At 42.4% G+C, this 19,641-nt stretch overlaps 1 protein-coding gene across 2 annotated transcripts in view; it reads right to left on the bottom strand.

Annotated features, from left to right (window-relative positions):
• The window catches only part of SYT1 (synaptotagmin 1), a 905,119-nt gene that overhangs the window by 9,886 nt on the left and 875,592 nt on the right, over nt 1-19,641 (bottom strand). For both annotated transcript variants that reach the window (XM_075600187.1, XM_075600188.1), the window contains exon 12: nt 4,964-5,097. In XM_075600187.1, coding sequence (XP_075456302.1) covers nt 4,964-5,097 — 134 coding nt within the window. The remainder of the gene's footprint in view (nt 1-4,963; nt 5,098-19,641) is intronic.

Consider the following 19,641-nt stretch of genomic DNA (forward strand, 5'->3'; position numbering starts at 1 on the left):
AGAATCATGATACTTACACCAGCTGGACCTTCCATCTGATATACAGGGTGACTCTACAATTACTATAAGAAAAAACCTGTCCCGTTTTTCAATGCCAAATTCTTCTAACGTGCCCTATCAGCGCAAGGCATTACCTTAGCTGCACCGGAACATTGCGACACATGCGCAGTAAGAGAGTCTCTTACCCATAAGCACAACAGTGCTAGGCTATCTGTCTTTCAGTTCTGGAGATATACAGCATTGACCATACAGCTACACATCTCTTATGAACTCTAGAGATACCTATACTCAAAGCAGGGTATAGCAATTATATATATATAATTGTATACAGGGTGACTCTACAATTACTATAGGAAAAAACCTGTCCCGTTTTTCAATGCCAAATTCTTCTAACGTGCCCTATCAGCGCAAGGCATTACCTTAGCTGCACCGGAACATTGCGACACATGCGCAGTAAGAGAGTCTTTTACCCATAAGTACAACAGTGCTAGGCTATCTGTCTTTCAGTTCTGGAGATATACAGCATTGACCATACAGCTACACATCTCTTATGAACTCTAGAGATACCTATACTCAAAGCAGGGTATAGCAATTATAATTCACCTACCTAGCCTCACATACGCATGAATCTCATCTGCCCTCACGATTTTTCCGACAACATCCACGTGACACACGCGCAGTAGGATTCTCTCACCACACGAGACAGCACGGCTGAGAACTATATGCTCAGCCCAGACATAGGTAGTCACTTTGGTGCTGTTTAGCTGTGGATTTTAGCCTTTGCATATCAGCACATTACATCAGTGCAGGCAGCTACCATACAATCAAGATTTGGCTGAATATCAGTAAACATTTGTATGCATTGATCTTTAACACTCTGTCTCAAAAACTTCCTATTTTGAGCCATTTGACATGAGATCACTATCCCACACTGGCACCGACTAGGGATACCCAGTAGTAGTATAGACTTATCCAGTCTATTTTTATCCAAGTGAATTACACCACACAACATTGTAAAATATTTAATAAACTTTTTTTATTTTTCTTGTGCTTTGTACATATTCATTCACCCCTGACCATAGTATATTATAAGGGTCTGCTGTGCGCCAATATAAGGGACCTTTTGTACCTGTCTCAGGTACACTCCCCCATCTCTTTCTGTAAGATGCGCAGTAAGAGAGCGGCTGAATCAGTCACTCTAACAGCGCACCTCTCACAGGTGATCGCGTTTTTTGTTTTTGTTTTACATTTTAAACATTACAGTAATATAGCAGGGGGTCTCTAGGGCTGAACTGCATTGATTTCAAGTCCAGGGACCCCCTACTTCCCAAGATACAGGCCCCGTTATGTGGTGCCGATATCTTCTATGCATTGAAATGTCCCGATCACGTGACACGAGACATTTACATGCATAGAAGATATCGACACTCCATAACGGGGCCTACATCTCGGGAAGTAGGGGGTCCTCGGACCTCAAACTAATGCGGTTCAGCTCCGGAGACACCCCACTACATTACGGTAATGTTTAAAATTAAATATCTAGTAAGCACCAATACACAACACACCCCATGCCCCCACATACTGTAAAACCAATATTTATTTTTATAGACACAGGATTAATACCACAGGCCGGAGGGGGTCTCCGGGTGGTCCTGATGGGTGTCCGTAGGCCCCACAGTGTACCCACGGGTATCTGTGGGCCTCCGGGTGGTCCCTGCTAGTCTCCATGGCCTCCAGGTGGTCCCCGTGGGCCCCAACGGGGTACACAGGTGGTCCCCGTGGGTGTCTGGTGGTCCCCGGGTCATCCCCACTGGTGTCTGTGGGCCCTCGGGTGGTCCCACGGGTCCCCCACAGCTGTGGAGCCCCCTGTTCTTCCCCGCAGATGTCCCCGTGGGTCCTCAGGTGGTTCCCGTGGGTGTCCGGGGTTCCCCGGGTGGTCCCAGCTGGCCTGCAGTACCATTACTGTATTTAAAAAAATAAAACATGTCCTATATTTCAAGTAAAACACCATATATACAGTAAATAATAACAGTTCAACTTATCCCTGGCAATATGAAGGGTGTCCTCATCAGCTTACTGCAGGTCTATGTCCTTCATTGCCAGAAAGCATACATAGCAAAATACATTCTAATGGCCTCTAGCCTGCATAGGTGATACCGGTTCCCCATAACGGGGCCTGTATCTCGGGAAGCAGGGGGTCCCCGCACCTCAAATCAATGCAGTTCAGCTCCGGAGACCCCCTGCTACATTACTGTAATGTATAAAATTAAATAAAACCCCCGCGATCGCCTGTGGGAGGCGCACAATTAGAGTGACTGATTCAGCCTATCTCTTACTGTGCGTCTATTACAGACAGGCAGACCCTGGTAGGGCTCACACAGCAGGGACCCATGCTGTGTTAATCTGACGGGTCATTATGTCTGAAGCAGCAAAACTAGTGAATATATCGCAACCTACACACGGCACAATGCAAAATATACCAAGGTAAATGTTCGAATAACGTCCGCTGCATCTGTATGAGGGTTGTTCGGTTTCGGCCTGCGGGGACGCCTTTAGTGTGGTTCCCGGACTGAAGGTTACCCTGGGTATGGGTAAATCTGGGTAATTTAATGAACTCGTGGCTGGGACTCCATTCCTTCACAGGGTGTAGAAGGGGCGTGAAGTTTCTGCCCAATCGGGTAGCTCAGATGAGGGTCCAGGAGTGGAAGTTAGCAGTGGGGTTGGTAGATCGGAGTATATCAATGGGCAACCCATGGGCAGGGTTTCCGGTAGATACAGGGCCCGTGGAGCACACTCTTCACATATTTTGTGGCCCGCGGCCACTATTACGATACTCCAACAGTACATAGGGTCGTACTTTCGGCCTATGAGCCGTGCATTGGCTAGACCAGGGAGTTGTCTTATGTGAGTGCAGACATCACGTTGGGGCGTATTGGCGCGAATGTCTCCCACTGCGACCACATGGCGGGGGAACACGTGGATCTCCAAGGCCCCGTCGCGGACCTCTTGCTTGGATGGCACAAAAATTATTTCGCTAATTTACACTATTCTCTTGGGCACCCCAGGTCTGTATCTCAGCAGTGCCTCCAAATGTAGCCCCCTTTCCCCGTTACTATGGGAGCTATGCGTGCTGAGTACCTGTCTGGCATTAGGAGGTCTGATCCTCCGCCACTAGGAGCCTGGGGTGATGTCGTACTCTCTGGACATAGCGCCTCCACCCTAGCACTGCAGGATAACCCCTCACAGGAACCAATGCAATCAGTAAATAAATATACACACACAGGTATACTAACTATATTTACTGACACACACATAAAGAACTATATAACCACAATAACTATACAAGGCCCGACAACATAATACCCAAACAATATATATATATATATATATATATATATATATATATATATATATATATATATATATATATATATATATATATATATATCACCCTGGTGGAATCCCTTCCCCAAAGTACTGATGGTGCCCATGGCACCTAATCACACTGGTGTCCACAGAGCAAGGCCCACCAAAGTGTACGTGGAGTAGCGCTACCCCCTGTGTGAGATTTGTTGGTGTACATTGGTACCTTCCTGATCTCTGGCCAGATCAGGGTAGTTGGAGAGGGTTGATCTGTCAGCCCGTAGAGTGAGCCCACGACGTAGGTCTGTCCTGTCCTCTTGCGAAGGCGTCCGCCTCTTGAGAGAGCTCCCGCTGGAGTGTGTCCCTTAATGTCTATGGTTGCCTGTGATCTGGTCCCAGACCGCAGGCCACACAAACGCGTGGCGTCATCACTGGTGCACCGCCAAATGTATCCATCTCCTTTTTCGGAATTCTGACAGTCCTATTGGCTGTGGTCTCCCATGTGGTGAGCAGCCCCTGGGGCTGCTGGGACATGTAGTCCCGTGTGGAGCCTGGTAATGGCCACTGCAGTAGCTCTATTGCGCATGCGCGAGGAAACAAGAATGGCGGTGCCCTGCATCGGCATCCACCACAGAGCTCTGGCGTTCCAACTTACAGCCCACAGCCTCCCTAGCCTGGCACAGCGGTAAGAGGGGGAGTTCGGCTACATATATAATGCATAATACTTGTAAACCCTCTGCAGTCCCAAGTAATTTAAACAAAAAATATAATGCCAGATGTAAATGTCATCTTGATTAAACTTATCTGACATCCTATAACAGTGGAATAATGTTGTGCTAATTCAGGGTGAATGCAACTATATATATCAGGAAAAATTCTATGAATTCACATCACATCTCTATTCACTGGCAGGCAGCTTATGATAAGTCAAATTAACTGTCGAATATGATGTGCGAAAGAGGGGTAAAATCTCATTTATTCTTATCCTCATAACCTTTGTCATGGCACTTCTTACTATTAGTCAGGAGGATTTTTTTTTAATAGAACCATTACTGCTTCTACACTTCTGAGTTTCTCAATGATGATTTACCACTCCATAAGGATATATTATGGAGGCTGCCATGAAGTGGTATGTTAAAGCTCCTCTGCTACCCTGTAGTAGATAAAGATGCAGTCTTAATGAACAAAATGCATTTGCATAGCAATAAAGCAAAACCACTGTGCTATGCAACACTGTTTTTGATTTTGTCCGGCTGAAAGCTCAATGCCTAAAAGTACAAGGACAAAGATGCCGTACAATATAATGCATATAATGCGTAGAAGCTTAATAGTGGGACACATGTGACTAAAAAAAAAAAAAACATCCGATTTACTAATTGATTAGGCATCATATATGGAAAAACATTTGACATCAATGTATCTCCAAAATAAAAACAATACTGGAGAATGTCACAGGGACGTGATGAAAAGCAAAATGTTGTTTTGTAGTCCCTCTGCAACTAAAGGGTTTAAAATAATTACAACATGGGACACATTGATTGCTAAAGTGAGGAGAGACTTAAACCATGTGTGTATGCTCCAAGATAGTTTTTTACATTACCTGGATTTGCTCAAATGGTACTTCAAAGCTGAAAGACTCGTTGTAGTAGGGATTAAGAGTATTTTTTTTAATAGTGGTCTTTTTTTTCTTCAGCCTCTTGCCATTTTGCATCAGATGAATTTTCACATAGGGATCTGAAAAGCAGATTTATATTTAATTAGAAGTTAGTATACTAAATACTGAGCTCTATGATGATCATTTAACATGGCTCCTTAAATGGTGCAGCTACAGTAGTAGTGTGTGAAACCTGTGCTGATTCCTTAGAATCGTAACCCATGCTCACCATACACTTGCACTTGCTCATTAAACCTGTGTGTACAGTATGCACGGAGATAGAGCAGTATGCGTGAAGTGTACAGTATGCATGGAGATTTTACAGTATGCATAGAGAGTATGTGTGGAGAGTATGCAATATGCACGGCGTGTAAAGTATGTACGGAGAGTATGCAGTATATGCGGAGAGTATGCAGTATGCGCGAGTGTACAGTATGCATGGAGATTGTACAGTATGTGCGGAGAGTATGCAGTACGCGCGGAGAGTGTGCAGTATGTGCGGAGAGTATGCAGTATGCACGGCGAGTATGCAGTATGTGCGTAGAGTGTACAGTATACATGGAGATTGTACAGTATGCGCGGAGAGTGTACAGTATGTGCGGAGAGTATGCAGTATGTGCGGAGTGTACAGTATGCATGGAGATTGTACAGTATGCGCGGAGAGTGTACAGTATGTGCGGAGAGTATGCAGTATGTGCGGAGTGTACAGTATGCATGGAGATTGTACAGAGTATGTGCGGAGTATGTGCGGAGAGCATGCAGTATGCGCGGAGTGTACAGTATGTGCAGAGAGTATGCAGTATGTGCAGAGAGCATGCAGTATGCGCAGAAAGTGTCCAGTATGCATGGAGATTGTACAGTATGTGCGAAGAGTATGTGGTATGTGTAGAGCAGTGTTTCCCAACTCCAGTCCTCAGGGAACCCCAACAGGTCAGGTCTTAAGGATATCCCTGCTCCAGCACAGGTGGGTCAATCAGCGGCTCAGTCATTTTGACAGAGCCACCTGTGCTGGAGCAGGGATATCCTTAAGACCTGACCTGTTGGAGTTCCCTGGGGACTGGAGTTGGGAGACACTGGTGTAGAGTATGCGTGTGGCGGTAGGCATAGCCGGCCTTCATTAATAAAGGTGGAGCCCGGCTGGCTGCCCCAGAAACCATATGGTAAGGGCTGAGTGTCAGCTCTTGGGTCTAATATTGTACCTTACTGTGTTGCCTGTAATTGTGTTCCTCTGTTATACTATCCCCCATAGGGGTATAAGCTAGGCACTGTGTATGTGGGGTTAACTGTGTAAGCCCAATGGGCTAGTTAATGCATTCTCTGTGTATTCCCTTTGCCTCATGGGCCTGCAACTGCCTGTGCAAGCTTGTAAGTGGATTGCCTTGTATGGGTGGCCTCTTATGAGAAATAGCTGCAGGGCAGGGACGTCTGGAACATGAGGGAAAAGGGGGGGCATATTTTAACCTGTCTTGCCTGCCAGCAAGGTAGTCTTAGCTGGTGTCTTAGAGAAGAGAAGGTTTTAGATCCCCACATGATAGGTGCAGATGGTGGAGTGCCAGCTCTTGTGCCTAAATGTTGGTTCTCTGTGTTTTAAAACTGCAATGCAGTGTTTGTCCTGTGATTTAAACCCAGGTTGGTGACAAAAGGCAGTGTGAATTAGCATGTGAATTACATGTGAATTAGCATTTCAATGCCCCAGCTCAGATAGGGATTCCAAGCCCAAATCTCCCCAATTTATTTCCCTTATAAGTATAAGGTCCCCAAAAGTATATTCTGTAAGGAAGTGTACTTTATATTGTGTTTTAATATTTACTATAAGGTTCTATAAGAAAGCACCGGCATATGGTCAAGATGCTAGCTAGTTTGCATAGAATCCATAGTTCAAAGAGGAGAGGAATGGCAGAGGGGGGAAACCATTTGGTGAGCAGGATATTCAGATTAGGAAGTCTTTGTTTTACGTTGACACCGCGGAGCCAGGGAAAAATGGGCCTGTATGTCAAAACTCATAAGCATGTTTTCCATTGGCAAGTTTTGAATTTATCCCTCCTATCAGTGAATGCGTAATTTCAATCCCTGCTGTAGTTGGCTATTACACTCCTCAATGATTTAGATAGGAATCCAGCCTATATAAGAGCGTGCAGTAAAAGCAGCTCTCTCTCTTTTTTTCTGTTGCAGATTGGAAGACAAGCAGTTGCTGGCAGGCCTCTCAAAGGTGCTTCTGTGAAAGAGCTATTCACATAGGGAAGCATGGGGAGGCCTAGCCAGCAGGCTGGATTTCGGTCCAGGAGCCCAGAACCAGGGTCCTACCAAGGTAAGCCTTTGTGGAAGCAGACGCCTTGCAACTAGGAAAGGGTAGATCTCCTTCCCCAGACCCCAGTAAGTGTGTATATTCTCTGTTTCATGTATTTCTGTGTGTTTCCGATGTCTTATACGAATAAACCACAATTTATTTTACTGTGTGTTTTGCCTTGTGACTGATCTCTTAAATATAAAGGTGTATTTGGGCTGCCCTACCGTGACAATGCGGTATGTGTGTAGAGTATGCGGTATGTGTGGAGAGTATGCAGCATGCGCGGAGAGCGTACAGTATGTGCGGAGAGTGTACAGTATGTGCAGAGAGTGTACAGTATGTGCGGAGAGTGTACAGTATATGCGGAGAGTGTACAGTATATGCGGAGAGTGTACAGTATGTGCAGAAAATGTAAGATGCCTGAAGCCCAGCACACACTGTTTTACTTATGTTGACAATGGTCACCAACATTTATCAGCAACACTTCTGTGGTAGTAGGAAGGCTTCTGAATCTTACACTGAGGTTAGATTTTGTTATCCTGCTCGGGGATGCAGACCACTAACGGTGAACAGGCTTTCCATTTTTAGAATACAATGCTATTTTTGAGGCTAAGAAAAAAATGTCATGTTTAAAAAAATAGTGTCAGAAAATATGGCAAATATCCATAAATATTGGGATTTATACTTTAAATGAGACAGGCAGCTGAAGCTTGTTCATACGGGTTAATATTAAAAATGTGTTTCAAATGATGGAGGAGGAAGGTATTTTGCAGGGGATCCAGGGAGGGAAGGAAAGAGAATTGTATCTGTGTTTGTGCCATAGTGAAATCTTTATAAGGTAAATCTAAAGGATACAGACAAGCACACCTTAGGAATAAGGAAAAAAATGATTCTAAAAAAGACTGGATTTAAGTAATGTTTGATTGTTCAAACACCTGGAAGCACACACGTCAACCTTGAAAATCTCTCTAGCCTTGTGCAATATGCTGCCCATCATGATAACCAATGTAGCATGAGAATGTCTATCAAATGCATGGCACAAAACATCCCAGTAGACATATTTCTCTTGGGACCATGCAGTCAAAAATGCACAGAGGAACAGATGGCTCACTAGCTTCATGAAAACCAAGAAAATGGGACCTTGATGGCTCAGTGAATTAGAAATGATGTAAAAAGCTTTTCAACTGTTACACAAAAATAGATCTGGTTCTCTTATGAGAAAATGTCAGGCAGGCAAACGGTCCCCATCATAAAAGGGGTTTCAGAGGCACAATAATGTATGTATGTATGTATGTATGTATGTATGTATAGTTTTATTTATATAGCGCCATACATGTACTTAGCGCTTCACAGCAGTAATACACATGACATAATAATAATATAACTGATAGTGGGAATAAGCGCTTAAGACATAAAAGGAACATTAGGAAAAGGAGTCCGTGCTCTGATGAGCTTACAATCTACGTACTGAGGAGAACTTACAGAGACACTAAGGTGGGTGTTATGGGAAGTGTGTCTGCAAGGGGTCACAGTAAATGCGTATGAGTTGTATTTTTATCAGCCAACGGAGATACCTAAATGCTTAATTAAAGAAGTGTGTTTTAAGATGGGTCTTAAAAGTGTAGAGAAATGGTGCTAGTGGGATATTGAGGGGAAGGGTATTCCAGAGGTGTGGGGCAGTACGTGAGAAAGGTTTTAGATGGAAGAGGGCTTTAGATACAAAAGGGTAATAAAAAAAATCAATTCCTCGGTTACATTTTTGGTGCGTATGTGGCATCTTCCTGACTCTCAATGTTAAAACTGCTGTCCTCCTCACTTAAAGCAGATCTCATACTGACCCACACGAGAGAGCTCGCATCAGGAAGATTCAAGGTGGAAATATGGGAGATCTCTAAAACTTCCAGATCTGCACTGTGAGGAGGGGCATATTTTCTGGGAGAAAGTAGAAATCAAGTTTCAAATCAGGGAATCTCTAATGAACAGGGAGAGTTAAAATGTATACAACAGACATGCTCCTACTCATAAGCAATGATTCATGTTGCTCCTTTCTGTTATATCCTTCACTTAATACCTATAGATAGAGTGCTTGTTAACCCTCTACCTGTTTAAGGTCCCAGGTTTTCTGTTTTAAGGAAGGATATAACCAGACTACAATAAGCAATATGTTAGCACCAAAAATAAATCAATTGACCAATCAGCCTGTTACTGCAAATCCCAGAGACAGCAAAGGGGTAAATTAGTAAGGTGATGTGTAAAGAGCAATTAGCTCTTTAAGCATTATGATGTTATTGTTATTATTGGGCACCGATACCTGTTTAGAAGTAGCAGGTAAGATGGATTTGAATGGTTTGTCACAATGGCAGTGGTATCCAGAAAATGTATTTGCTACATACTTGTAACCCTCTCTCTGCACAGCTTCCTGAGGAGATTACATTGGTGTGGTGTGTATACTGTATGACTACTCTGCATGGTTTACGTGGACACAGGGTGCTGGTATTTAGGTGGCTGCGCGATGAGGTAGCAAGGTTGTTAAATAATGGGCACCAAGAACTTTTATAATACAACGGTTATTTATTCGACTCCCCAAACACAGGGACCACTCATATATATCTTGACACGTACATGTTGTCCATTCAACAACATACATGAATACTTCTATTCCACCAGTGCCCACTCTTAACAGTCGAATGGAGGTACCCTGACTTAGTTACTTAGTAAGTTGTGGGACCTGGCCCGCCTTGTCTCTCTGGAACCCTTTAGGTAGTTATTCGACTATTCGTGACCCTTATGGGAAATCCTGATAGGTCACCTATTGCTTGACCCAGTACCTTGCTGCCTGTTTTAGGGAACTGCCTCTTCCACACAGACTGATGAGGAACATTAGCGCTGATCCACGTTTAGTACTGATCAGCAAGCACCCGAGAGCCCTCTTTCCTAAGCCCCTCTAGAGCGTGCCATATTTATTTCACTAAACTGTACAGGACTCCATTCAGACTTACTTAAGGGGTACAGTCCCTATCTACAACATAGACAGGGGCGGTGGGGGGCTGGTCTATGCTATTACTTTTCCAACATTACTTATCTACTCTCCCCGAGGCTTCCAGAAACAGTCCCTCCTCCTTAAATACCCCTGTGTGACGTATGGATCCCCATAGCAACCAGGGTGGGGCCCAGCATACACTAGTATTGACAGTAACCCTTTTAGGAGGGGGGTTACATACTTATGGGCTTATTATATATCTGCCAAGGCAGCCAATCAGACCGTTTTCCGACAAAGTTCCCTTTTGACGTTAATGTGGAATTCATGTTGGTAATGCCCCTATTGGCCACTTTAGTGGATATAGAATAAGCCCCTAATTTACCCTTGTGGGATCTATTATCTGTTTGTATTGATACTTTTACAATGTAACCCTTAACCATGATTGAATATCCTTCACTAATTGTTGGACTCACTGGGTATCCTAATTGGGGTACTCTCCTCGTCCCCAGGTGAAGGTGCAATAATATGCTGCAGAGAAATGAGTACCATTCTGCATAGGAAAAGCCAATCAGATGCACAGCAACATCTCCTGCCAATAAGGTAGCGGTGCGCAAACTTTTTGAGCTGCGTCCCCCTTCCTTGGAGCCGCAGCGTTCGCGCCCCCCCCTCTCCCAATGGCTCGTGTCAAATGACGTCGCGGGTCATGTGACATAACGTCACGTGACCCCATTTGACGCGTGTTGCCATGGCGACGCATGACGTCCCATAACCCGCGGCCCCCAGTCTGCGCACCGCTGCTGTAAGCTGTAATCTCATTGACTTTAATGGGACTTTTCGTATGATAGCACGTCATCTGCGCTTATCACACCTTACAGAATAAGCCCCCTAGAGTTCAACTCATGACTTCTCTTACAGAATATTGTGTTGCATAGGCTCATGCTGCATCAAGGAAGGCAACATTGTATACATTTAAGTAGCTGAGGCTGGGGTTATATGTACACAATGGAAAGTGAGAGTACAATGAATTATACAAATTGTAGTTTTAAAATGCTCTTCAAAGACTATTTCAAAGAGATGGGGAAATGTAATAATGAGGTCTATTAAGACCACTGCTGGCAGACAAAAGAGCCACTTATTCTACATATGCTTAGTTCTTGCAGTTCTCTGTTATCTGAACGCCGGGAAGCTTGCCAGCAAGTACATTTAAACAGTGGGTGACAGGAAAATAACTCTCAATTTATTTGTGTGAAATAGAGTCTCAGATGAAGATAAACTGTAGCAGGTACAGGAAATTCAACTGTTCCATTACTTTTGTAATACTGCACAAGAGTACTTATTTTGAATGTGTGCTGTACTGCAGGGGCGCGCAAACTTTTTTTGCTGCGCCCCCTCCCGCCTGCTCTCCTGCGTTCTGCGCCCCCCCTTCTTACCTCGCACGGCGTCAAATGACGGCACGGGGTCATGTGACATGATGTCACGTGACCCGCAGCGTAATTTGACATGTGACGTGACATAACATTACCCCGCGGCATCATTTGACGCTGCATTGCCATGGATATGAGTGATGTCGGGAGAGTCGAGGTAATTTTTAGAGTTGCAGAGACCTCACGCCATCCCCCGGCATTTTATTTAGGCTTGTTATATACAGTAGGCACTGGTGCGTGTGCAGGCGTGCGCCCGGCGTTGCGTTTGCATGTGGTGCGGGTGTTTAGTTTGTAAAGGGCAGGCTGTGATGCGCGCAGATAGGGGGTGTGGCTATGACATCACAGTATTAGGCCACGCTGTGATTGGTTCATAGCGTCATGTGGTGCGGCACAAGCGCGAAAATACAATTTTCTTGTATTTTCTCTGGCCTGCCGCATCACCGCTCATAGTCGTGCGTGCGAGAGACCTAAGTATACAAACATCTGGCTTACACAGCCAATTATCATTGACGCGCACGCGCGCAAACTATATTACAGCCCTTAAATGTCTCGCGGAAGAGTGCGGGGCTTCTGCAAAGGTTTTTTTACAATCTACAGTCTATCTTGGCTGATGATAAGACGTATTAGGCATAATATGTAGCAGGTTATCGCTCCTGTTAACATGATGCACTGCGCCATCGCCGGTGTCATAAGTAACCCAAATTTTACGCAGCTCCAATAAAATAAATGATAATGCGAGTGTCAACTGCTACATCTGTAATAATAATAAGAATAATATTAATAATAAGAATAATAATAGGATTTAGGGAAAAATACTTGATATTTTTCACAGAATTTTTAAAATCTTCATAAAAAAGGCTCATCAGAATTCAAAATATGGTCATATGTCAGAAGAAAAGATATATACTGTATCTGTGGTGCATTTTATTTTAGAAAAAGCTAGTGGGTGCTGCACACCATAAATGAAATCATAACGATACAATTATCAGTGCTGCCTGGTCCAGGGAAAAACCAGTAGGATAATCCAAATAATGCAAAATATGGCATAGAGAATTAGGGCACTTCGGATTTCAAATAAGTGAATTTATTTAGCCAAAGAAATCGACATTTTGGCCAGTATGACAGTGTTAGTGTCGTTAACACTTGAGAAAGACCGTCATACTGGCCGAAACGTTGATTTCTTTGGCTAAATAAATTCACTTATTTGAAATCCGAAGTGCCCTGATTCTCTATCCCTTATTCCAGCTGTGCGCAAAGTGGGGGGCGTGACCCCGAGGGGGGGGAGGTGGGAGATTTTGCTGGGGGGGGCAGGCAGTTACAGAAGCCCCGCACTCTTCCTCCAGGCATTTAAATTAAATGCCGGGGGATCATGTGAGGCCCCCGCAACTGTTTACTTACGGGATTCAGCCGGCTGTGTTGCGTCACCATCAACAAGATTGTACATTTTTGTGAGTCATATCCAAATAGTAGTTACCCACTGTGTGTTACTATACACTGGGTGTATTGTAAAAGGGGTGGCATTTTCATCTAAGATCACCCACCTTTAAAGCTTATCCCCTCAGGAGCACCAAATATCTAGTGGTTCATTTTTCCATTGAAAATCTTGTTCTATCGCTAATTTCATATTGGGGATTCACATTTGGTTTTGAATACCTTTTCACAGAGGTGATATTGTTCTTTTGCACTATACAGTATGTTATTATACATTGTGTTTTTAATATATTTTTCTTTTATGTATTGCACTAAGCACGAGTGAAGACCAGCGCTAAGGAGGTGTATTTTCCCACAAGGACTATTGCTATAGTATTTGGATGATCCTAGAGACCTCTCGGCAGCAGGACTTCGAGAATTTAAGTGGTCACTCAACGGTTTTTTACACATATGATTAATTATATTTGATTATATATGTTATTACGTTATTTGTAACATATAATTTATATATAGTAAGCACAAATTTGGGGGTATAGTGCTATAGTTGTGTATTTCTCCATCTGTCATTTTAGAACACAGTACTAGAATGTTGAGATTAGAAATCTACTATGTAATTATTTATAAGAAATCAATTTTATTTTATCATTGAGCATTACATTTTTTTTGGTGTAGAAATCCATTGGTAAAAGCACCAAGTAAATATATACGACTTACATATTTACAAGAGGAATTACTCATTTTGTTTATAGCCGATCATTTCCTATATTGATTATATATTTCACTTATCATGTTCTTGTACATACATCTATATTTACAGTCTTTATGAACGTTGTAAAGAAATCGAAGGGTATTTCTCTTGAAAAAATGTGGATACCATTTTGTATCACTCTGTTGGCTTATGTTCTTCCCGCTCTGTGCAGAGGATAGGTGGGATGTAAAATATGCTTGTTTTTATTTTATAATAGTCTCTCTCTTACATCGGTCTTGTAAAAGAATCAGGGCTCCAAGTAAAAAAAAAAAAAAAAGCATTAAGTAAACAGTATTTTGAGACACTCACCAGCAATATTGCTTGTGAAGTGTGTGCCCTTCTGCAAATTTGCAAGTACCTCCCTATTCTAAATTGAGGATAAACTCAGATAGTTATTTTCTGCTTCGAACCCTGTTAATAAGAACAACTTGCATTTTTGAACAAATACTATAGCAATGCTACCAAAAACGAATGAAAAATTCCTATTAACATTCTAACCATGATTGTTGAACAGGTCCATAATTATGCAAAGGTACCAATTTGAAAGCCTCTATTTCACTTACAATTAGAACAAGATATCAGCCAATTATCTGAAGTTGAACAATTGGCCTGCTTATCAACAGAATAAAAATAGAAGTGCTACAGTGTAGACAGAAAACTGTAAATCCTTTTGGTTTTAGTTAGAGTAATACATTTAGAACTTGATAACATACCATTATAAAATGTGCTCGGAATAGTTATCAGAATCATTGAAACAAATTTGTTGGATATTTTGAAACGCTTGCTATCAGCAGTTCTTCAAAGTCAGATCTACTGGGCTTACTTTTGAGCTACATCTATTGAAAAGCCAAATGAAAATACATTATCCAGGGAATTCTGCAAAGTGAAATACATTGAATACAGTAGGCATTCAAGAAAAACTGGAACAAGATAATTGATCGCATTATTAAATTCCACGTTTGTTGAATGCTGTTTAATAGTTTAGCTGGACTATTATATAATTGTAAACATCTGACTTGTGCAGCAGTTTACCATAAAACAACAACAAATACTATTTCATTATTAACTTTTTCACTGGGCAACATGCAAAACTGTGTGGGATAATGTGTTTCTGTCCTCTGTGGCACTAAAGAGCTTAAACAGGTGAAGCTTATACATTATTATCAATACTGTATATTCTTAATGTATAAAGTGCCAACATATATTGTGGCAAAGTACAATGAAGTGTTAAGACAATAACAATAACATTACAGCATTAACAAACACTGTTATAGTAGGTAAGCAGGTTCCTCCTCCAAGGAGCTTACAGTGTAAAAAGAAGGGAAAGTGAACCTACAGAATAAGGTATGGGAGGAGAAAAAGGTTGGTGTGTTTCATTAGTCCCCTTTCTCCCAGCCACTGTATGTGGTAGTATTAGCCAATGAGTCACACAGGTGTATCACAGGGATACTGTGGGGCAGAGACCAGTGAGTGCAAAAAAAAACAAAAAAAGATACTGTGGGCTAGGAATTTTTGATAAACAATAATTAGTATTTATTAAACAGTCTTTAGAAAAAGTGAAACAAAAAAGAGAACAGTCCTTGGCGCACTACCAGATCAATAAACCTGGATAAGAGTCCAAAACCTCTGAAAAACATCCATACGTCTCACTGATGGTATTCTTGGGCCCTCTTGGAAAGTGGATCAATATCTGAAATTATATGAAACAGAAAAAACCATTGCACAGTACTCCCTGGCTATGGAGATCACACACAAGAGAAGCTAACTACTTACAAGCAAGTAGATAGCATAGACCTTGAAAGGTATCTTTATCTTGTGCTTCAGTGTTTGGACTGGATAGCAGTGGGTCTTTGATTCCTCTGCACTCCTGTCTTCTCCGAAGCTCAATCAATCGGAGGTCACGACACACATAAAATGCAAAAATAATGCAAATGGTGTAGTACCGTAACACATTTAATAAAACAATAAGATCACAAACAAATGCACTCACATGCTGTTGGATCTAACAAACAGATGACAAACGTGCCGTCCGCAACCTTGAATACCGGGTGTGTGGTGTATGGGTAGAGGCTGTATCCTGGAACTGTCTCCTCCTCTCGGCCGCGACTCGGAGCACAAGACCACCTCTGATGACATCACCCATACAGCGCCGTTCCCCTCCTCAGCCTGCTCCTGCACGTATCTCACACGTATCCCTAGCTCAAACCTACGCGTGTTTCGTGACTCGTGACATCACTTCCTCAGGGGTATGGAGCTCTGATGATAGTAGGTGCTATTTATAGCACATTAGAGGCAGTCCTATGGCTCCAATTGGATGCTTTAACCCTATGGTAACCTGTTGACTCTAATGATGTTTGAAACAATTCTAGCATGAATATTGCAGCCTGAATGGATGTACATATGACCCACAAATGTGGATGACATATGGATATACCCAATACAAATTATAACCTATAATCTAAAAACCACAATAACATTAAAAACAATTCTGGCATGTGTACTACAACCATAATTGGTCTAATGCATAAATAAAATCCTAGCACTAATAGGGATATTGAACAGTAAGTGCATGCATTAAAAAATGTCGGATTGCAACCTGTATTGGTTGAAGAACACCACTTAAGGATAAATAAAATACATGATGGCTAAAAAAAGGAAGAACCGAGGATTCCAAGGAGAAAATCTATAGATATACATCATGGAATAGCGCAGTGAAGATATCTAGAACTAACTATCCTTAAGAAATGAGGCTAGATCAAAGTCGATGTTAAGACCTCTTGGGGTTAATGTTTGGAGGGTATAGCTCCAATAGCTTTCACGCCTGGATATTAGATTGATCTTATCTCCCCCTCTCCAATTTTGGTTGGGGAAATCGATATCCTTACATATTAACCCCTCTGGGTTTTGATTGTGTTTGACTTTGAAATAATTTTGTCTCCAAATCTCTCTTTATATTGTAGATATGTTCTGCAAAACGTCGCTTTAACGGTCTGCCTGTTATCCCTACATATTGTAGCCCGCAAGGGCATTCCAACAGGTAGACCGCAAAGGAGCTCTTGCAGTTTATAAAAGACTTAGGAACGAAGAAGTGAAACGGCGCTACTGCGCATGTCTGAAGAAATGAAGCTCCCGGATGTTCTTCTGAAAAACTTTATTGACCACAACACAAGGGCTACACCGCAATCTCCCCCTCTACGCGTTTCACCCTTACAGATAGGGCTTCGTCTCGGAGTGGGGAGAAGCGGTGACTGCCAAATTATATACACTCAAAAAGCCCGCGAAAATCAATTAAAAATGTAACCTGTTCATTACCATTGCCCGTGTAATTGTTGCTTTCCTGTGTCATGCTGATACATTAAACCTATAAATGTTGTATGTATCATACATATATGTGTGTGTGTATCATACATATATATATACACTTAGGATATAGCATCAGGCAATGTATTGACAGTAAATCAGTGTTTTAAAAAGCTCGTCTCATCACTGCAAAGATGTGAATGGTTCCTTATGTCTATGTCTAAAGACTTGAACACAGTTTCAAATGCATAATGATATGTAAACTCTTATGCCGATACAACAACATATATTAAACAAATCTAATTGCTATTAAATGATACTGTGTGACAGTAGGACCAAATACCTGGAAAAAGGAAAGAAGGAAGCAAGGGAAGGGGGGGGAGGGGAAGGGAGGGGGGGGGAAGGGGAAGGGAGGGGGGGGGAGAGAGGAGAGGGGGGGGGGGAGGGGGGGAAGGGGGGGGGGAGGGGGATAAGGATGGAAAAAGTAGGAATGGAACAGAGCAAAAGCTATAACTTGATATAGTTATTAAAATTAAAATACCTAAAACTTTAGTTGGAGGACACAATGCTATTGCAACTCAAAATCAACACATTACCTATATCTAAAGAAAACATCGCAGATCCCATTCAATATTGAGTCCATTGGGCTGTAAAGTATTCAGTGTATGGATCCAATGGGCCTCTCGCTGATGCAAAATCTTAACCCTATCCCCTCCCCGTGGGGGAAGAGCAACATGTTCAATGGCACAACATTTAAGATTCTTTATAGAGCCCAATGGACAAGTAAAAGGGAACAAAGATAATGAATTAACATCGCATGCTTTGTCTGTTTCATTCTCTGAGAGTGACTTCTATCCTTCATCCGGTGACGAAAAAGCAGGAACCAGTGAAATGATGTATTCGACCAGACCGGCCAGTCAGAAGCCCTCAAAAAACGGGGAAAGACACGGAGAGGAAGGAGAAAGAACATACAGTGGAATGCCCACAAAGAGATTGAAAACCTGAGCATTGAGACGAGTAATGTTATAAACATCTCTAAACATGAACTGACACAAGCAGAACTGTCCGTCTTACATCTGGGACTATCTTTTGCACCAAGTGCACAATTTAATTTGTTCTCTACTATGGTGGATGTATTTAAATTTACTAGGAAGTTAACCCTTAAACGGTTCTTTTCCACCAGATGTTATAACTCTAATGCAATGTTACCCTTGTTTGATGTTAACCCTGTCGTCCCTATTCCCCTAGGTTTCCAAGAGCAATGCCAACAGCAGGATCTGATGGATCTCTTTAATGAGAACAACACTTTAGAGGACCCCCTAGAATTTTTTGGCAGTACTAAATCAGGGTTTAAAAAGAAGTCAGTGTTCTACCCTGCACATATGCGAGGGCAGTACATAGACATCTTTCAAAAGGGTATTGAGAGGGATCTCTCGCTCCTAGCCAAAGGCATAGGAACTAAGGGATCACAGCGGGATAACTTGACAGTGGAACAAAGGGCAGCCTTAAAATCTTTGGTTGATAATGACTCTATCCTTATTAGGAAGGCGGACAAAGGGGGCACAACGGTGGTGCTCGACAGAGTACTACATAGCTGAGGCCCAGCGGCAACTAGACAATCCAGAAGCATATCGCACACTCGACAGTGATCCGACTCCAGAGTTCAATAGAGAGTTCTTGGACCTCATGGACGAAGGTGAGATTCTACAGGTGCTCTCGCCCAATGAGCGAGACTTCCTCACCACTCCAGATCCCATCACACCCATTTTCCATCACTTGCCCAAAATACACAAAACACTCATTGCACCCCCAGGTAGACCCATTATTTCCAGCATTGGTTCCCTGGGTGAACACCTTTCTCAATATATAGATCACTCTCTACCTTCACACATTATAGACACCAAGCATGTATTAGCACTTTTAACACCTTTCACCTGGCACACAAGCTACATCTGGGTCACCCTCCCCCCCTCCCCTCCCTTCCCCTTCCCTCCCTTCCCCTTCCCCCCCCCTTCCCTTGCTTCCTTCTTTCCTTTTTCCAGGTATTTGGTCCTACTGTCACACAGTATCATTTAATAGCAATTAGATTTGTTTAATATATGTTGTTGTATCGGCATAAGAGTTTACATATCATTATTAGTTTACATATCATTTGTAACTGTGTTCAAGTCTTTAGACATAGACATAAGGAACCATTCACATCTTTGCAGTGATGAGACGAGCTTTTTAAAACACTGATTTACTGTCAATACATTGCCTGATGCTATATCCTAAGTGTATATATATATGTATGATACACACACACATATATGTATGATACATACAACATTTATAGGTTTAATGTATCAGCATGACACAGGAAAGCAACAATTACACGGGCAATGGTAATGAACAGGTTACATTTTTAATTGATTTTCGCGGGCTTTTTGAGTGTATATAATTTGGCAGTCACCG

Source organism: Ascaphus truei, chromosome 5 (assembly GCF_040206685.1).
Source record: "Ascaphus truei isolate aAscTru1 chromosome 5, aAscTru1.hap1, whole genome shotgun sequence".
NCBI lineage: Eukaryota > Metazoa > Chordata > Amphibia > Anura > Ascaphidae > Ascaphus > Ascaphus truei.